Source organism: Hylaeus volcanicus, chromosome 6 (genome assembly GCF_026283585.1).
Source record: "Hylaeus volcanicus isolate JK05 chromosome 6, UHH_iyHylVolc1.0_haploid, whole genome shotgun sequence".
Lineage (NCBI taxonomy): Eukaryota > Metazoa > Arthropoda > Insecta > Hymenoptera > Colletidae > Hylaeus > Hylaeus volcanicus.
Genome location: NC_071981.1, coordinates 10,312,275 through 10,330,132, shown reverse-complemented (window position 1 = coordinate 10,330,132; position 17,858 = coordinate 10,312,275). Strand labels below are relative to the sequence as shown.

Below are 17,858 nucleotides of genomic sequence, written 5' to 3'. Positions count from 1 at the left end.
TGAAGTGCTCCTGATCAGCTGTTTGCTCGATAAAAATTCTAATCTCAAATGAATAAGATGATTTTATACAGTAAATTCAACCGAACTGGTATTTCTCTCGCTGATGATTGTAATAAAACTAGGAATTATAAGCCTAGCCACCAGGTCGTAAATAGACTGTGGATTTTATTTACTTAATCATATACCAATATGGAAAACGCGTACATTACATATGAAGAATAAATTTGGTGAATTGATATATTAATATCAAAACCTTTTACATTTTGCACGAGTGCTCATGTTCTGCATACATTTCGTATACGTTCTCCACATCGACAGATGACATGGAAGCATAAAATCCATAGTTTAGTTGCAAACCACGACGAGTCTCGAAAAGGTTCTATCGAGCAGTTCCAAGAACAGTTGGGGATGTTTACGCGCTACGGAAGGGAAAAGGTTCCGGCGCCACGAAGACGAGATTCACTCCATTTCGCGTAGAACGAATTAAAAGCTTACTCGATAACTACTTGGTAGAATGAATGTAATAAATAAATTATTATATGATTTTTCTATTTGTCATCTATTATTCGGATAAATGTAGCCCATGGTCGTGGAACAAACGAACGTCAAACAGAGGCTTTATTTTTCGCAAATTTTATTGTCGTATTAATTTACATTTGTACAGCAAGTACCTCGAGAGTATTCTGTGAGTGGCAGAGCCTTCTTCTATATACATGTCGTATTTTTTTAGAGAGTGCTTTTTCGATTCGTAAAGCAAACGATGATTTTTACCGATCGTTAACCGTTTATTTGCGAGCAACGCAATCCCGATTGCTTTTTCGTGCGACTTCTGCGTCGTGTTCCAATTTTCCAACGCGAATAGTGTCTAGGACCGTTGGGGTGGGGAGGACGTTTGTAGCAATTATCGCGTTATTCGTGCGTGGGAGGAAAGAAATACGTGTCGATTCGACGAAATATATCGGCGAGTTGGACATCGATCGCTCGGACTGCGTTCGATTTATTTATTCCGCGTGGTTAAAAGAAACTGGGAAATTCGCGTTTCCCAGTGAACGATCTATCCTCTGCGATAGGGCTTGGGCTTCACTTGGACCTCTTCCCGTTGGGTCTCCTCGACCTCCTCCTGCACGGGCTTGCTACCCCTGGATCCTCCGAACCTGCCGCGTCCCGAGGACTTTGAGTCAGTCGCGCTGTTGCTTTTGCTGCGACCGTTGGTGGTTGGTCTGGAAGAAAAATAAGCAATCCCGCCTTAATCTTTCGATCAACCTTAAAGGTTGAATAAATCAAAATGGTCTTTAATCTAGATATCGAACATTAACCCATTCCGCCTCCCGTCGTAACATTTCTCTCTTTTCGTGAACTTATACGGTTTTAAATATGAGGTTGGCCAAAAAGTTCGTTTGGATTTTAACACACAAACAAACAGCGATTTTTCTTAGACAAGAAAATATATCTACTCTATAACATATTCTCCATTTTGTTCTACGATCTTTCCCTATAATTAGGGTAAATTTATGATCCCGCGTTTGTAAAAGTCTTCAACATTTTAATAATCATCCGAACTGTAGAGTAGGTTAGGCTACGCAGAGAGGCAACATCACTACAAACTGAACAAACTTTTTGCCTAACCTAATATTAACACATTCGTGACCGCTGACGTGAATTCATGTCACTTCCAATTCCATTGCTGGATATGAAAAAATTATGAAAATCTTTTTATTTTATGCACTACATATTTACAACTTTGATATTTCAAAACGAAAAATATCTGTCTGTCGCGAATGTGTTAAATATCTTTTGTGTATCAAACACAATTATTTATTTGAAAAGGTCTCTGTAAATTAATTTACCAAGTTCTTTACCTAAACTTAATTTAATAAATTTTATTTCAAAATTTTTTTATACTAAGGACATTTCAGCTATAAATCAAACTGTCTAAACGTGAAACATAATAGCTTGTTCTAAATTGCAAAATAATCATCCCTTAACTTATACGCGTACATGCTTCGCTACGAAATTTAGCTATACGAGTATTATTCGTTATCTATATCTAAATAAAATGTGTCTATTTCTGTGTAGCCTCCATCGAAACATATTAAAGTATGTTTAATTACTTGGGTTTAGGCGTCGTCGATTCCGAGGCGGATTGTGTGCCCGACGATTCTCGATGGCTAGGTCCGACCTGAGCTCTCCTCCTCTTCAACGCGGCCAACAGATCCTGATTCGATCTAGGGCAAAACATTTCTCTTTCGCGAGTGCCATCTACGAATGTAAAAACGATAGGAGCAGCTCGTCTAGAACGAGGCGCAGTTACCTGAAAGGTCGTACCCCGCCGCGAACTTTCTTGGTCGATTCCGTGGTAGTGGTGGGGACGTCGTCTTGCTCCTGATTTTCGTCGAGCTCCTCTTCGCCTTCTTCTTCCTCCTCCAGCGGTTGCTCGACAGGCTTCGCCGTGGTCGATTGCGTCTGCAATGAACGTGTTATTGTTTCGATTTCACTAATAGTCTGGTACAAGGTGGAGGTTTATAGCATCTCAAATGATGGATTATCGAAGGTTTCTAAGTGTTCGCACAGTGCAGTACAAAATGATAGTTCATTCAACGTTTTTGTTGATATTTAAATATGCAGGGTGTTTGACTTAAATCGAAATGGTTAAATATCTTATAAGAGAACGAAGGTATCAAAAATATGTTTTTATAAAAATTATTTGTTATAGTCAGGGACATTACATAATGTGCTTCTAAGCAAGGTGGTAGCGGAGTTTGAAAAAGAAATCAATTATTTTTAGTGGAACCTTCTATATTTTTATCTATAATCAGATAGAATTTGTTCGTCGATTTATCATACGAGGTTATTTATTGTAATATTAAGCCTTAAATTGGAGCTTGTAGGCAGTATACTTGACCTGCATATTGTACATCCTATTTTATGTAAATAGTTGTCGCTAAGATATTAACTAAATCAGATGTGTACGATATATTCATAAGCAGTATTCAAGTGTATGATTTTCCAATATATTTTGAAAATGAGTAGAGGAGAAGCTCTAGATGAATGTGAAAGTAATCAAATTCTGTTATTATGTTTGGACAAGTATTCCATATTAAGCAATGGTCCACAAATAAAATGTCTTTTATGAAAAACAAAATAAGGCCTGAGAAATATGAAAACTAAACCTACTGCCTACACAACTATCACCCATAGATGGGTGATGTATCAAGTAGTCAATGTATTCGAATTTATTCAATAAATCATGTATATAATTACTTTAATAATTATCATCATTTTATTAGTCGCGTTACAAGCTGACGGAAGTACGTACTAATACCGCTCGTAAGTAATTAAATATGAGCGATACTTGAATGCAAGTAACGCAGCTCCATGCGGTCTTTACATGTCACTCAAATTCGACTGACATAGCAATCAAAGTGTTAAACGATCCGTATGTAAGGTTTAATTAATCTTAACCCACAGGTTTGATCAACCATCTTTGTCACTGGTTTCTTTCTTAAGACGGGAAGCCTACCCAGGACATTCCCAAAAAAAGGAGCATATTTGAGAATTTGTTTGTATAAACCGAATATTTTCTGATAATAAGTTTAATGGTATTCGAAAGAACGTTTCTTAATACATGTGTCGCAACTTTGTATTTAAAAATATCTTAAATTGAGAACGTTGCGGCGCTGTCATTTTTTTCACATGAGCATTCCGCGGTGACCACTCTACCTCAGAGTTAGGTTGTCCGAAATTCAAAACACAAGCATTTTTGAATAACATATTAAATTCTCTAAGTTTGCCCCAAAATATTCTTAAATTTGCACATCTTTCGGAGTAGATAGGTTTATCTCCATAAGGCAAATCGACGATCATATTTGAGGGGCAAACCTCTGGCGAATCTTCGCCATGTATGGATTGTCTCAAGTATCGAAAGCGAAGGAATTCAAGACTCACCGTGGCCGCCCCCGCACCAGTTGTTTTTCTCCCAACGTTCACTCGTCCTCGCGGAGACAATAGTCCTCCCAGTCTACCGGAAGTCGCTCTAGCTGGTGCTGGGGTCACAGGCGCCGCTTGCTCCTCCTCGTAATCGTACTCCTCTTCTGCTGAGTTAGCCAGAGCTATGAGGCTGCCGGCCACCACCAATCTGGAAACAGTCAACGAATTTTTCTTATACGAACACGTTTCTTACGAATGCATGTGCTATAGGAAGAAAAATAAAGCTAATGAATGCCCATTACAAGAGTTATCGTGTCAAGTGTGGACGTAATTTTATGTATACACAGTTTGCAATGATGTAGTATTTTAAGGTATTCATGTGCAATTCCATTACTAATAATTTTCTAGATAAAATTTTGAAGTACAGTTAAGTGAAAGAGTATGTGAATTGTTTTGATATGTAAGTTCTATGAAAGAAGTATTCCTTATAATCGCCATCAAACTAGCCAACTTAAAATTAAAATAACTTTTTCGAAAGTGCAGTCATCAGAATCGAATTTTGTGTACATACTCTTTGAAAGGAAATAAACAAAGAAGTATATGGATTTTGTGATGCGATTAACGTTTTTCAAAATTATTTTTTGTCGAAAGCCATACATATAAGTATTTTTAAAATTTTATCTATAAAATTACTGATAGCTGATCTTCACACGCGTGAATCCCCTTAAAGAAATATAAAATTCTCCAGAATTGCCTACCAAAGCCACAAAATTTATATATCTACAATTTCTTTTCATCTAATTATTCAAAATAATATTATTACTCATGCTCAACTCTACTCGAGCGCAAGAGTCAAGAGGTGCAAAAATTTCTCGGGGCGGTCCACGTCGTATTTCTTTCTCTCTGCGATACACTTATTCGCGTTTTCGTCGTAACTTTGCTAGTTGCATGCAGAATCAACGAGGTTGAAAAGCGAAGATTTCGAACGATAGTGAAAGGCAGTCGCGCACGGAAAGGATCGCTGCCAGCTAGGAAACGCTTTCCTCCGCGATTAATGCCAGCGAACCGAATAATAGACGGTAACAGGAAGTTCGCGACAGCGTCTCTCTGTTTCTCGGTCGAGGCGCGAACGAGTTTGTTTGGTGAAACGATCGTGTTCGGGAAGCATCGAAAGTACCGTGAATGCACCGTGCGAAGATGCGCCCGTTTGCATCCGCGTACGTTACGCGTTAGAATCGCATTATACGCCGGTACGTTCATCCTGCCGATAGGCAATGATGCATACTCGAAGCAATTCACTTTTACAACGATAACCTTACATTAAATATGCACGAGCGAACTTGGTTCTAACGAGCACGGAAACGAGGAAATCGCGTCTGTAACGAGCAAAAATAATTATTCCAATTTATACGTATTCTCACACAATTGAGACGAATATCCGCAATTATTTGGCCATAGGAACGGGCACGATAATTAATTGAAGATTTATGAGAAGCTGTGTGAATTTCATCTTTCCTTTTGGGAACGAAATTATAAAATACTTAATTTAAGTAGATACGTGTGTAAACGATGGGTAAAAAAAGTATTTGCTTCTATGAACTTTTTAAAGTGAATATCAATTTTTAAATTTACAACTAAAAACTCTGATTGAAATTGTGTTTCCTACTAATTAATATTTTAATTCAATGTTTACGCGGTATGTATCGTAGAAATTGTAGTAAATTTTAATATATGTAATTCATGTTCTGTATATTTCATTGAAATGGGATGTGCGTGATATATTGCGGCCAATGAAACGCATTCACTAAGTAGTGATCCGTTAGTAATTGCATCGATACTGGCGATTGAGTGTACGTCCCATTATTTATTTAATCGATGAAGCGTGATTAAATCCAAATTCGTCAAATTACTTCAGACGGATGTCCATAGTTACCCCACCATGGTAGAACATATGAGTAGTCTACGTAGTAACATGCTGCGATATTTCCTGTCGCATAAAATCTCAACCTGTAACACTTGTTTATAATACATAAACAAGAATTCTGTATTCCTCTTACTTTCCTTTTTATTTCGATAAGTAAACTTAACCATGCGCATATCGCCCCGAGTTCCCTTACTATACATGGTGATACGAACAAGTTCTTTTGTAGCCGACAATTCGCGCGCGTCATTAACTCGCAATACCGTCCATGATTTCGCGAGTTCGGACGGGCAGGAATATTGCAATCTGTTCGCGCGTGTGGCGAAACGGGCGTATTGCGCTCCGTCGAGCTACGCGCGGATCAAGATAGAAAACACTTTTCCTAGCGGCAGAAGGCAACGAACCGGAGTATCTCTGAGTCGGCGAGAAATCCGTGCAATTTACTCCGCGGGATATTAGCTCCGTCGGTGGGGAGAGAATCGTCTGCCCGACACTTTGGATAAATCTTCGGTCCCCCGAGCCGAAGCGACACGGGACAGGCGAAAACTCGTTTCCGATCTGGGAAGGTCTGTGCGCCATTGCATGCGACCGAGTTCCCGAAATACTTGTCCCCAAATGGTAGGAATCGAGCTCGTTTCAACGTTCGCGAGTGCAGCGTCGATCGCAGACGCTAGATCAGTCGCGTCGGCGGTGTATCCAGGGTGTTTAGCGGTTTCAACGGTCAGGTTCCGCCATTGCTATTTGACAACACCAGAGATGGGTACTATCTAGATGACAAAATTATTTAAATAAAACATCGACTAAAGATACTTTATCGTTATTCGTCGAATAACAAATACAAATATTTATTCAACGGATACAAGTAACTCAAGTTATCTTTATTCGTCGAATAATATGTACAAATATTCATACTATGTAAATTTATTCAACGGAGTAAGGTAACTGAAGCTGTCTAAATTGGACAATGACCCCGACAAGTATTTCATATTTCTAGTTGACGATGAATAAATAAGATAAATTTATTTACGACTTTTTATCTTTATTGATTGATGAATTGTATTTTACCAAAACCCGTTACTCAAATATAAAAGTTATCCGACGGATGAAACACTATTCAGATAAAAGAAGTATCTTTGTTCGTTGTATAAATTTTATTGCAATGAATATTTTTATCCGTTATCCGACAAATAAATTTACTTCGAATAAATATTTTTATCCGATAGTCATCGAATAAAGATTAAGTATCTTTATAATAAATACAAATTTTTTATCTTCTATTCGATATTTAACATTTTTACTTAGATACAAATGTTGCATATTTCTGTACGGCACTGGTTTCATGGATACATAGAAACATAAAGAATGATTTTCTTGCTAGTTTCCCACGTCACGTTGATTTCTAAACATCGTAGCAATAACCTCATGTTTCTATGTACAATGTGTCGATAAGTGTCTACAGTAACATGAAAGCCTACTGGGTCCATGTCAGTTTCACTTCACACGCACAAAACGCACGCCCGCCGTCTCTGCTGCAGAACCTTGCATCGACCCTGTCGGCTTCTATGCAGCGATAAAGGTCTATCGACAGATCATATACAAACAAGAGGTTATTCCCGTTATATTTAGAAAGTGGCATGACTTTTAGGAAAACTAGCGCCGAAATCAACCTATATACGGTTTTAACACGTTGCACACGGAGCTGAATTTGCTATACATTTTGTTCAAGCGGCGAAGATCGATCAGCGAATGCTTGACATACAAGCTTTACGAGAAAAAGAAACCATGTAACGTATTTTGCTTGTGAGCAAAAGTGTATTGTAGTATTTAATTCGTTAAATGCATTATTGCATTCTACAACACAAATGATCTAGTATGGAGGAAACAATAAAAAGCTACGAATCGTCAGAAAGTAAACGATATCGTTTATAAGATGACAAAATACGGAATATAGAATGAAAAAGTTAGACCACGCGCGCGCACACACACACACACACGCGCGCGCGCGCGCGCGCATGCATGCATGCATGCACGCTAATATTAAGCACAACACTGATCAAATTAACCCGAATAATAATATTAATGTTATTACCGTGGAAATTAATAATGCAGCCTGTTGGTTTTATTTGATTCATTTCGATTTCTATCGAATTGGAAGACAAAGGTATTCAAGTAAGCGATATTTGGCGTGATAAAACAACAAATGATTGACACTTAATTTTACTTGCTACTTAAGGCAAAATTTAATTAAATAAATACAATTTGTTTGTAGATAACAGCATATATAGAATACGAAATAAAAAAGAAACAATATTGTTCGATTCTACTTTTCGATGAAATTACAGAAATAAAATACTTAATACAATTAATTTTGTAATTATATACTCTTTTTGGGCCTTAAAACATTTAAATCAGTGTTTCCCAACGTGGAGTCCACGCCCCATGGGGGGGGGGGGGGGGGCAATTCGATTGTTAAGGAGAACAATTTGAAAATGGACTCGTCCAGAGTTTAAGTTAACCGTATAGTGATTCGCAGTCGTTATTCGAGTTGGGTAAACCTCCAGTATAACTACCCTCTTTCCGTCATGTTAATAGCCGAAATGCTTAGTGCCGGGATTTCAATTTCTGCAGTGTTTCGCAGTCTTGCAATCTTGTGTTAATAAGCGTCCGTTAAATGGTTGTAAAAGTCTTGTTGTTTTAAACAATACAAAATAATGTAGAAAAATCTTTCATTAAAATTATTTCATACATGAATTTCAGTTCTCCATTATGTTTTGACAATTTACTTACTGTGTTTGCTCAATAATTTCATAGTGATTTCTTATTAAAACCTATTATTTAAGTTCCTTTAGTGAACATTTCCATTTTTAAATATTTGAAATTATATATTCATTAGGGAAGCGGGGCATAAGCATTTTAGAAAAGCTTAGGTGGCGCATAACACAAAAAAGGTTGGGAAACACTGATCTAAACCCTTTATCTTCGTCACTAGTGTCACTGTTTTCATCTCGACTATTTACTTCTTAGCCATTATTTAAGACATTTTGCAAAATAACTTCGTCGAAGTGATGCGCTAAATAATAATATTCTTCTACATTATTAAAGTTTTTGGACTTATCGAAGTATCTACTGTTTGCATTTGGTCTAAATAGTTTTTAGCACATTTCCGTTTTTTATGTTAGTAATAGTAGATTTTACAACACTACATTTTTTTGCCAAACTTGTTGCACTTTTTCTACGTTCGAGATTCTTAATTATGTCTTACTTTTCTTTAAGTCTGACTCAATATTATGAGAAATATGTAAATTCTTCTATGTTTATGTATCTAGAGTCTTGTAATAGAAATTACAAAGTTCATATAACATAACGTCCGCATCATAGATTGTTCATACAATAGAAACGTTCACATGACGATTGTTTGCATAACGGAGGTTCTACTATAGGAGACATTGAGGTCAATTAGAACATGAGTTAACAAAAATAACAGAAATAACATAAAAATGATTAGTGATAAGTACAGTGCGTCGATATGTCGAGGGAAAAAAGGACCACTTTTCGTATCTAAACCTGTCGCCCAGTATCACTGATTTGGTCACTTGGTTTCTATTTCAGTGTATTGCTTTTCTAACACGAAAAGTAAGTTTTCTAACTGTTCTTATTTTGTTAACTCGTTGGTCGCCTCCGTCACCCAGAAATGGTTGACAGGACTTTGAATTTCAATTCTTCAAGTTCAATTTTTATTTTCGAAACTAAGCATTCTATGAATAAACTTTAAATAAAAAAAAGTTTCATCTCATCATCCCCTACAAGCTGATATTTGTTACAAATTGATTTAACGAATACAAACATTTCTCTGAGCTCTGCAGGGCGTATACATATGTATACATGTATATGCCCTTCGCAGTCAAAGGGTTAAGTGGAACTATCCTGTTGAAAACTATTTGCAACTGGATTCTACTAGTTGAAAAACTGCAAAAGCCCTGAAAATTGAAACCTTAGACAGTGCAATGGTTGGTTCACACAATGTAGACAAAACGGGATATCGCCTTCTGGGCATATCATATGTCAAAAAGCTACAATTAATACTAATATTTGTGTTTTTCATTATCAATATTTACGTTCTGATTTTTTAAATATGTGTGTATACGAAGATGAATATCAAGAAGGTACAAAAAGTATTCTATTACCTGAAAATTCTCTTATCCGAACACCCACATGCTTCAATTAATTCGGATAATCGAAGTTCTACTGTAATTGCTATCACAACAAATTAGTTGGTTTGCGGTATGTACATCCTTTGAAGCTTTTACTTTTTCTTTGAGAAGAATATATAGAAATTTAAAAAAATTTGACCTTGAATGTCAAGATTATAATGAATTTGGAGAAGGTTTTTTTAACAAATGTCCACCGATCCGGACATTAGGTGTAGATATAGATTCACCCCTAAAAGTGGTAACAGCGCTGGAACCTGCACGCAAAATATATGGTCCGAAGACCGTTGCTGAACATGATCTATCACCTATCGAAGGCCAAAGCCAGGATACTCGATTCATCGAGGTCGTATGCGTGAAGCTTCTGTTCAACTCCAATCATTTGCGTTGTAAGGACGTTTATTCTTGGTCTTCTTGTACTGCGGAAGTTTATAGTGAACAACATCAGGGTACCAACACTGACTATCGGTGACTAGTAAACCATACCATGAACTCGGTGATTGGTATTCAATGAACCATGGCATGAGCACAGGCACCTTAACCCTTTCGACCCTAATGGAATATATACAGGGTGTCCCAAAAGTCGGGGAGGAGCCGGAAATGGGGGGTAGCTGAGACGATTCTGAACAACAATTTCCTTTGCAAAAATGTCGGATGGGGCTTCGTTAAGGAGATATTAAGAGAAAACCCCAACCAATCAGAGCGCGCGTAGACCGTTGGAGCGGCCGCGGTAGCGAAGGCTACGCGCTAGGCGGCAGCGTTAATGTCCTTCGATGTACGTCGAGTCACTTGTTCGCGTACAAGCGCGGCCCCCAGCGCGTAGCCTTCGCTACCGCGGCCGCTCCAACGGTCTACGCGCGCTCTGGTTGGTTGGGGTTTTCTCTTAATATCTCCTTAACGAAGCCCCATCCGACATTTTTGCAAAGGAAATTATTGTTCAGAATCGTCTCAGCTACCTCCCCATTTCCGGCTCCTCCCCGACTTTTGGGACACCCTGTATATTCTAGTGAATATATTTGATTACCGTTGGTCAAAGTAGAATTGAGACTCGCAGGAACATATGTTAAACAAAATGAACATCATTTGCGCTAGGTTAAATCATCCCTTCTTATCTAGCTACGGCCTTTAGTTTATAGCCAATAATAGTATAATGCAAATAATTTCTAAAAGAGAAACGAATAAAATTCAAATAGAAACCAGCCGAGTTGAAAGAATTACTATTAGGCTTACAATTTTTTCTTATAGTTTTTTGATCACGTTTTTTGATCTATATCTATTACCGAAGTCATTTGAATGTATTGAAAAATATACTTGTCTCTTTCTGTGGATAAAAGTTAACTTAAGCGATTAGCGAAAAATGTAAATGATTAGTGTAACTTTTCTTGTGAAATTCCAAATGGGTAAAAATGGCTGTGCTCCGTGAATTTAGTGATAAAAGACATGGGCTACCCGATGCACGCCAATATCAGTGTGTCATTTAACCCCTGAAGAAGCTAACTCCAGCGCTAACGAACTGTCGAAATGTCCTATCCAAACGGACACGCCCACATTAAGGAAACTCAATTACTATTAATTATAAAGAGAGGACAGTTGTTAAGATCTTCGCACTCCCGACTAATTGCGTTGAGGAAACGGTGGCTCCTCTTTGGTGGTCTTTGAGCCTTAATTGGGATAAGCAAAAGCTTCAGTGCACTTGGATGCTCTACGCGGAACTCTAATATAATCCATACACTCGGTCCTAGGAATTGCTACTTACGTCGAAACTTCGTACACTGAATTACTCTTAACATTATTTCAAATGCATATGTATCGTATCTTTATACTATGTTGCATGTCTGAGATAATGAAAATATCTTGTTAAATGTAACAAGGTTTCTTAAAATATTAAACTTTTTTTAAACGAAACAGAACAAAGAAGTGGTGGTATGTATGCGATTAATTGAAATGTTTTTAATTTACCTGACCAAATACCATCAATCTCAAATATTTCTAGAGGCAATGGCCTCGTTGACAGTGCACTAATGAACATTTACTTTATGCAAAAAACTATTTATAGCTTTTACCAATAACCTCATTCAAACTGCAACTAATGTTAAACATTTCCTTTATGCAAATGATTTCGTGTTACTTTGTAAGATGATTTACGTCGCGGAAGCTAATATGCTTCGAGCTGTCTCAACAGACTCTCGACATGGTTTGCAAGCAATAGATTCGATCTCAACGTTTCCAAGTGCCGACAAAGGCCACTCGTAGCTGTCACATTTACATATACTTATATACACTCGATAATGCATTAAAACGTCGATTATCGAAAATAATAAGGAGGCAAAGTAAATCAGATACTATGCAACGCTCCTGTACTTGCATTTTCTTTTCTCTTTATCGAGGGGACTCGTAGAAAGCTAGAGTTTGAGAGCCATTGCTATGAATCAAATAGATACATTCCACTGGTAAAATCGCATTAAATTACTATTTTCTCAAGCAGTTGCTATCTTTCTTTTCCGTGAAAAAAATCACAGTCGATGCAAATTAAAATTGAATTAAGAGTATGATACATTTATCCACGGAATTTCTATAAAATTTCGCCTGAAAAATATGTCAACAGCAGTCGAGGTAGCGTGGATACTTCTGCGACTCACTGCAGCTGTGTAATCCGCGGACGAGAAACATCTTCTCTCCGAGGTGGGGGAGTCGTCTAATCGGTGAGCGATAATTACGTTGGAATCGACAGGTAAACCGGCATGCACCGGACAGCGAGCGTTACTCGCGCGTTTGTCGTTGCAAATCCGCGTACACCGGCTGGATTTTGACCTGTGACATTCACGTACGAAACTCACTTTCTCTGCTTGGCTCGTGCAACGCGCGCTACTCCCGGGATTGGCCGCGGCGATCGGTTACGACGGACGTCGTATGTATGCGAAATACGTGACGCGGCTAACAAATGTCACGAAAACTAGCCGAACCATCGTCGGGACGAATTCAAATTTTTCGAGTGTCGCGGACTCGTTGAGAATTCGACGAATCGGAGCGTTTTCGTTCGGCCTCGCCCCCATGTCTCCAGAAACGCTCGCGTTCGATTTCGAAATCCTATTTCCTTCGTACGATCCGGTCTACGCTGGGACCAGTGATCTCCAAGCATTTCAGAAGCCCTCCCCTCCTAAGGAAAAAAATTCTCTGGTCCCTGAGATAAATGGCCTAAAATGCTTCTAAGTAAAATTGTAAACAACACAAGTAGAGTATATTTAAGTGTTAAAGAACTAGAGTTAGTAGAATTAATTATATTTCACAATTTTGTGAACAACGATGTAACAAATAGTTTGGTGCCTGAGGTTTCAGATTCTATCGAGCGATTCTCCTGGCGATGCGTTTTTAAGCCAATCGTGTCGAATCGATTAAAATTTCTTAAGTTTGAGGTCAAGTAGTCTAAAAAGTTCGTTCTTTAACCTTTACACGTAAAACGTTAAATTTTAGAATCTAGCTTTGAATTCTGTCTTTTTTCTAGATGTGTTGTGAGATTTCACTCCAGAGGTATTATGATTCAATGCGAATTCTGCATTTTGGCTTTGTCTACAGAAGAAAGTCTGCAATAAGTGCGCGATGTGTATAGAATATGTGTAAAAGGTGCGGAATATGTGTAGGATGCATGTGGAGGAGTAGAAGCATCCAATATTGAAGAATGGCACGAAAAATTCACTTTACTCGGTTCATTCCATATTTAATTCGCAGACACTTCTTCAACAAACATTCCACACTTATATGTTCCATAAATCCATGCATACACATTCGACGCACATTTTACACTTTTACCTCAATTTATCTACGAACTCTACACTTATGTAATTTCGACTGTACAACCCCAGCGTAACACGTTTTAAATAACGCAAGTATCGGCGACATAAAACAGATTTCGTACGCCACTTATCTCGTCCCTTTCCCTCCCTTGGAAGACACCGATTAAAACGATTCCACGGTCAACGGAGTCGCCTTTTGCTGCTTTCTCATGGACTGACTTCTGCCGGTTTCCTAACGCAATTTGCGTTCCTCGCCGGACGACGCGACCGCAATTGCGATTGTGTCACAACGTCGCCACGGTTATTCGTTTTCGTGGTTATCGGAGAAAAAGCACGTCCCGACGAAGGGTAGATGGAGGAGGGGGAGGAAAAAAAAAAGAAATGTTGGTCCCATACTTTCGATCGCGAGCAAGCACCAGCGAGTTCGACGGAAGACCTCGTTAGGAGTTTCGGTAGGTGCCAACGACGTTGCGTAAGTCGCTCGTCCCGATCGTTTTCACCGATCGGCGTCGTTTTTGCGTTTCTTTTCTCGCTTTCGTCGAGTCCTTGCTGCGCTGGCTAGCGACAGATCGCCGTTGGAATAATGTCAAGGAAAAGCAACGGTAACCGAGAAGGCGTCGCGAGCGTAATCAATATTTTTCATCAGAGTCGATTAATTTCAAACGCCGTTCGCCAGTGGACGGTCTGACGACTGGTAGCTGTATGTTTTCTAATCGATTTCCTGGTTGGAACCGGGAACGGACGCCGAGTCGGCAGCCACAGTCCAGGTTTGCATAACGCAGCTTTCTGCATCCTGTTATTACACGGGCCGTTCGCCCGCGCTCGCTTTTACGCACCAGTGTCTCTATTTGCCCGCCTTCATCCGTCGCGATCGCTGAAAACTTCTTCTTTAGGAGCCGAAACAATCGAAGTTACGCGTGGTTGGATCTTGGCGAACGTTGGCACACGCAAAATCGGAACACATGTGTCTTCGGATCTTCGAGTATGTTGGCATGCGACAAAGCAAACGAAAGCGCATGTGCTCGGATCTTGACATACGCTGACATGTGCGAAGTTCGAGTACCTACATGTGCTTACGATTATCTTGGTTTCTCGTAAAAATACAATGTCTTCGTAAAAGCTATAGGCTGCAATCAATTAAAAACCGACCTGGAGATATTCTTCCTAGGCGTCAGTACTTTAAGGCGAGTCTCCACTAAAATATCAACCGCAATATCTGCGCCAACAAACTATGCCATAGTCCCGTTTGCAGAAGTAATCGATGCTAGCACCATCCCTCTCCACTTCAAGTTAATTCTCCAAACAATGTCGCATAGTTCGTTATAACACTTTAACGACCAGACTCGCTAATTGGCGTTCTAACTAAAACTTACGTTATCTACGGTAACACCAACTGCTACCGAGTATTACAGGTAGCGACTGGCGTCCCTGTAGGTAATGTAAGTTTCAGTTAGGTCGCCAATTGACGTAGCTCGTCGTTAGAGTGTTAAGTCTCTAGGCGTCTCAGAGCGAGCAGACGTTGCGAGTAGCGAGTAGTAGACTCTGTAGCCAACAGACTGCTAGCCCGCTGGGAGAAACCTATTTAACGGCACCCAACAAGGATGTAGCTTTGCAGCCCTCTCGAAACCGACTTAATAAGGTCACTATATTTGTACACTCCGTTGAAGAAAGGCAGCACTGCTAGAAACGAACAGTCGCTACTAGAGAAGAGAACGCGACAACCGAATGGCTGAGAAAGCTCCACATCTTGACGGAAAACCTGTATGGAAGAATTATAAGCTCAATTTTCTTCTGTTTTATGTCACCAATGTCTCTGAGCCTCTCGTTTGAAAACAAACTATCGCTAAAACAAGAATATCAACGACTCGACCGGACTCCCATGCACTTTTCTACTATTCTTTTTCCTTGCTACATTCTATTTTTCTCTCCCCGAGTAGTCCATGTTTTTTCGACCGAGTGTACCGTCGACTATATTCGTGCACGAACAGACCCGAACGAAATTTCCAGCGATCCGGTTATGGAGGGACTTGCGACAGACACCGAATGCATACCGCGGGCCATGGCTTGTAACGTTAGATAGAGTACGTACACCTTTCGATCGCGTACGAGATCGGCCTTGGGAACAATCGAAGCGGTCACCGACTATGCCCGACTGTGTCCGTTGATCACTCGCGAGCTATCGTAGGAAAAATGCGCCGGAATTTGTTGGAATTGTCCGCCAGCTTTGGATCGCGTTAATTCGAAATCACGATCGGTCTTCGGAGTCTTTCGCGAGTACTCCCGACAGGGGAAATTTCCGGAATGCGTCGAACGTTCCCGGAAAGATGCGAAATAACGACGACGAAACGAAATACTCACGCGAAGAGTGCGAGCTTCATGGCGTGCGTTGGATGACCGTGGACGGGTGGGTGTCGGTAGTGCTTGCGGACGGGAACCTCGTCGCGGAAGCTGCCCTTCTGCGGCTGCAACGTGGAGTGGAAACGGATCGGCGGCCGACTGTTACCACGGGCGCGAACCCGCGAAGAATGAATATCGAGCGGTGTAGAAGGAACCGAAAGCACACCACTGCAATCGCGGAGGCTGTGTACTTTGGAGTGCCGAGTCGAGTTTCCCCTTCTCTCTATATATATGGCACTCTCACTCTGCCAGCAACCACCCGTGCCTGAGAACCCATCCACCTATCGTGCGTGTGTGACTTTGATATATCCTTCGCGATACCCACCGTACACCACGCGATTCGCCATTGTTCCCGTTCGTGGAATCCTGTCCGAGCGAATCTTCGCGTCCCACCGATAGCCGTCGATTTCATCCTACGGTGCGCCGTACCTCGCTTTTTCACCAAATCTGCGTTAGGGATACTTGAAACGGTGGGACCCCACTACTGTTTACGTTTCTTCGGCTCGGGCGATCCGTCGACTCGGCCGGCCCACAGCTTGGGGAGACGAAAAACAACTGGGTGAACTTCATTTGCGTGCTTTTGTTACTGACTAGCGACTTTTCGTACTTTTATACGACTCGAGGATTCCTTGAAGACATCACGGACAACGATATTTAATACTCGATAACCAAAATATCTACATTGCCTCAACCCTTCAACAATTTATTTCGTTAATCGGCATAAATAACAGGTTGAGTGCCAAGTCGAATTTAGTAGTCTTGCCGAAACTAAAATTCAGCTTGGATTTAACCCCTCGTCTTACCATTTAGTTCAACGAAATCCAGACTCAAACTGCAGGAACGAGTCTGACTTCTGATAAACATGTTTGGTACAAAATTTTGATGACGAGTCAGAACTCGTGAACTTTTGTGAAAGTACGGCAAGGGGTTAAGAAACAGCTAACGTTTCAAAAATTAATATAATATTGCATGAAATCTGATAATTTATCACGATAGTATAAATAGTAGTAGTGTCTTTCGCCATTCTAATACATACACTGGAAACAAGTTCTATGCGACTGAATGGATAATTATTACTTCAAAATTATTACAATCAAAGCTAGATTCAGAGCAGATAACGGTGTCCACCGTGGGTTACTTGAACACTATGGTACCGATGTTCGCCATGCCACTCAACGTGTTAAAACTTGAACCGAGTTATCATGTATATCGTGCACGTCGCTATAACACCAACATTAGAGTGCAAAGGGTAAACCTTGGTGTTTTATCCCATTCGCTGCCTCCTTTGAGCGGCCCGTTTGAGTTCGACTAGTTCCGGGAACAAATTCTTAGTTTCGACTCAAGAAAAGAGATAGTATTGTGTTTGTCCCTATCGATATGTCGACTCTCAAGGATGCCAGCCTCCGTTTCCAACCCTGAAGGGAACATCGCTTGTCCAGCTGCGACAGAATCCGCGTTAAACCTTGATCGAACAATTTTCTGCGAATTCCAGCGGCGCGGTCGCTTGCTTGCAACGTCCTTCGCGTAAAAAGTTGCGCGATCGCGTGCCAATGAATCGCTAAAATCGGTGCATCAAGTTTTAGAAAAGGGAATCACCGAACGTTCTCCTCTTTC

The 17,858-nt window shown here is 40.1% G+C and overlaps 1 protein-coding gene across 1 annotated transcript; it reads right to left on the bottom strand.

The window, feature by feature from the left end:
• Positions 1-650: 650 nt before the first annotated feature.
• Positions 651-16,418, bottom strand: LOC128878255 (uncharacterized). The gene is made up of 5 exons (XM_054126308.1): positions 16,206-16,418; positions 3,946-4,135; positions 2,312-2,463; positions 2,112-2,225; positions 651-1,220 (listed from the first exon to the last, which is right to left on the bottom strand). The coding sequence occupies exons 1-5, from the start codon at positions 16,223-16,225 to the stop codon at positions 1,055-1,057; spliced, it is 642 nt and encodes a 213-aa protein (XP_053982283.1). The 5' UTR covers positions 16,226-16,418; the 3' UTR covers positions 651-1,054.
• Positions 16,419-17,858: the final 1,440 nt, after the last annotated feature.

Excerpts from the sequence above, each read along its gene's own strand:
- LOC128878255 (XM_054126308.1), bottom strand. The coding sequence starts at position 16,225 with ATGAAGCTCGCACTCTTCGC. Across the intron at positions 2,464-3,945 it reads CTGGTGCGGGGGCGGCCACG|ACGCAATCGACCACGGCGAA; the intron begins GTGAGTCTTGAA and ends CGTTCATTGCAG. Across the intron at positions 2,226-2,311 it reads GGCGGGGTACGACCTTTCAG|ATCGAATCAGGATCTGTTGG; the intron begins GTAACTGCGCCT and ends GTTTTGCCCTAG.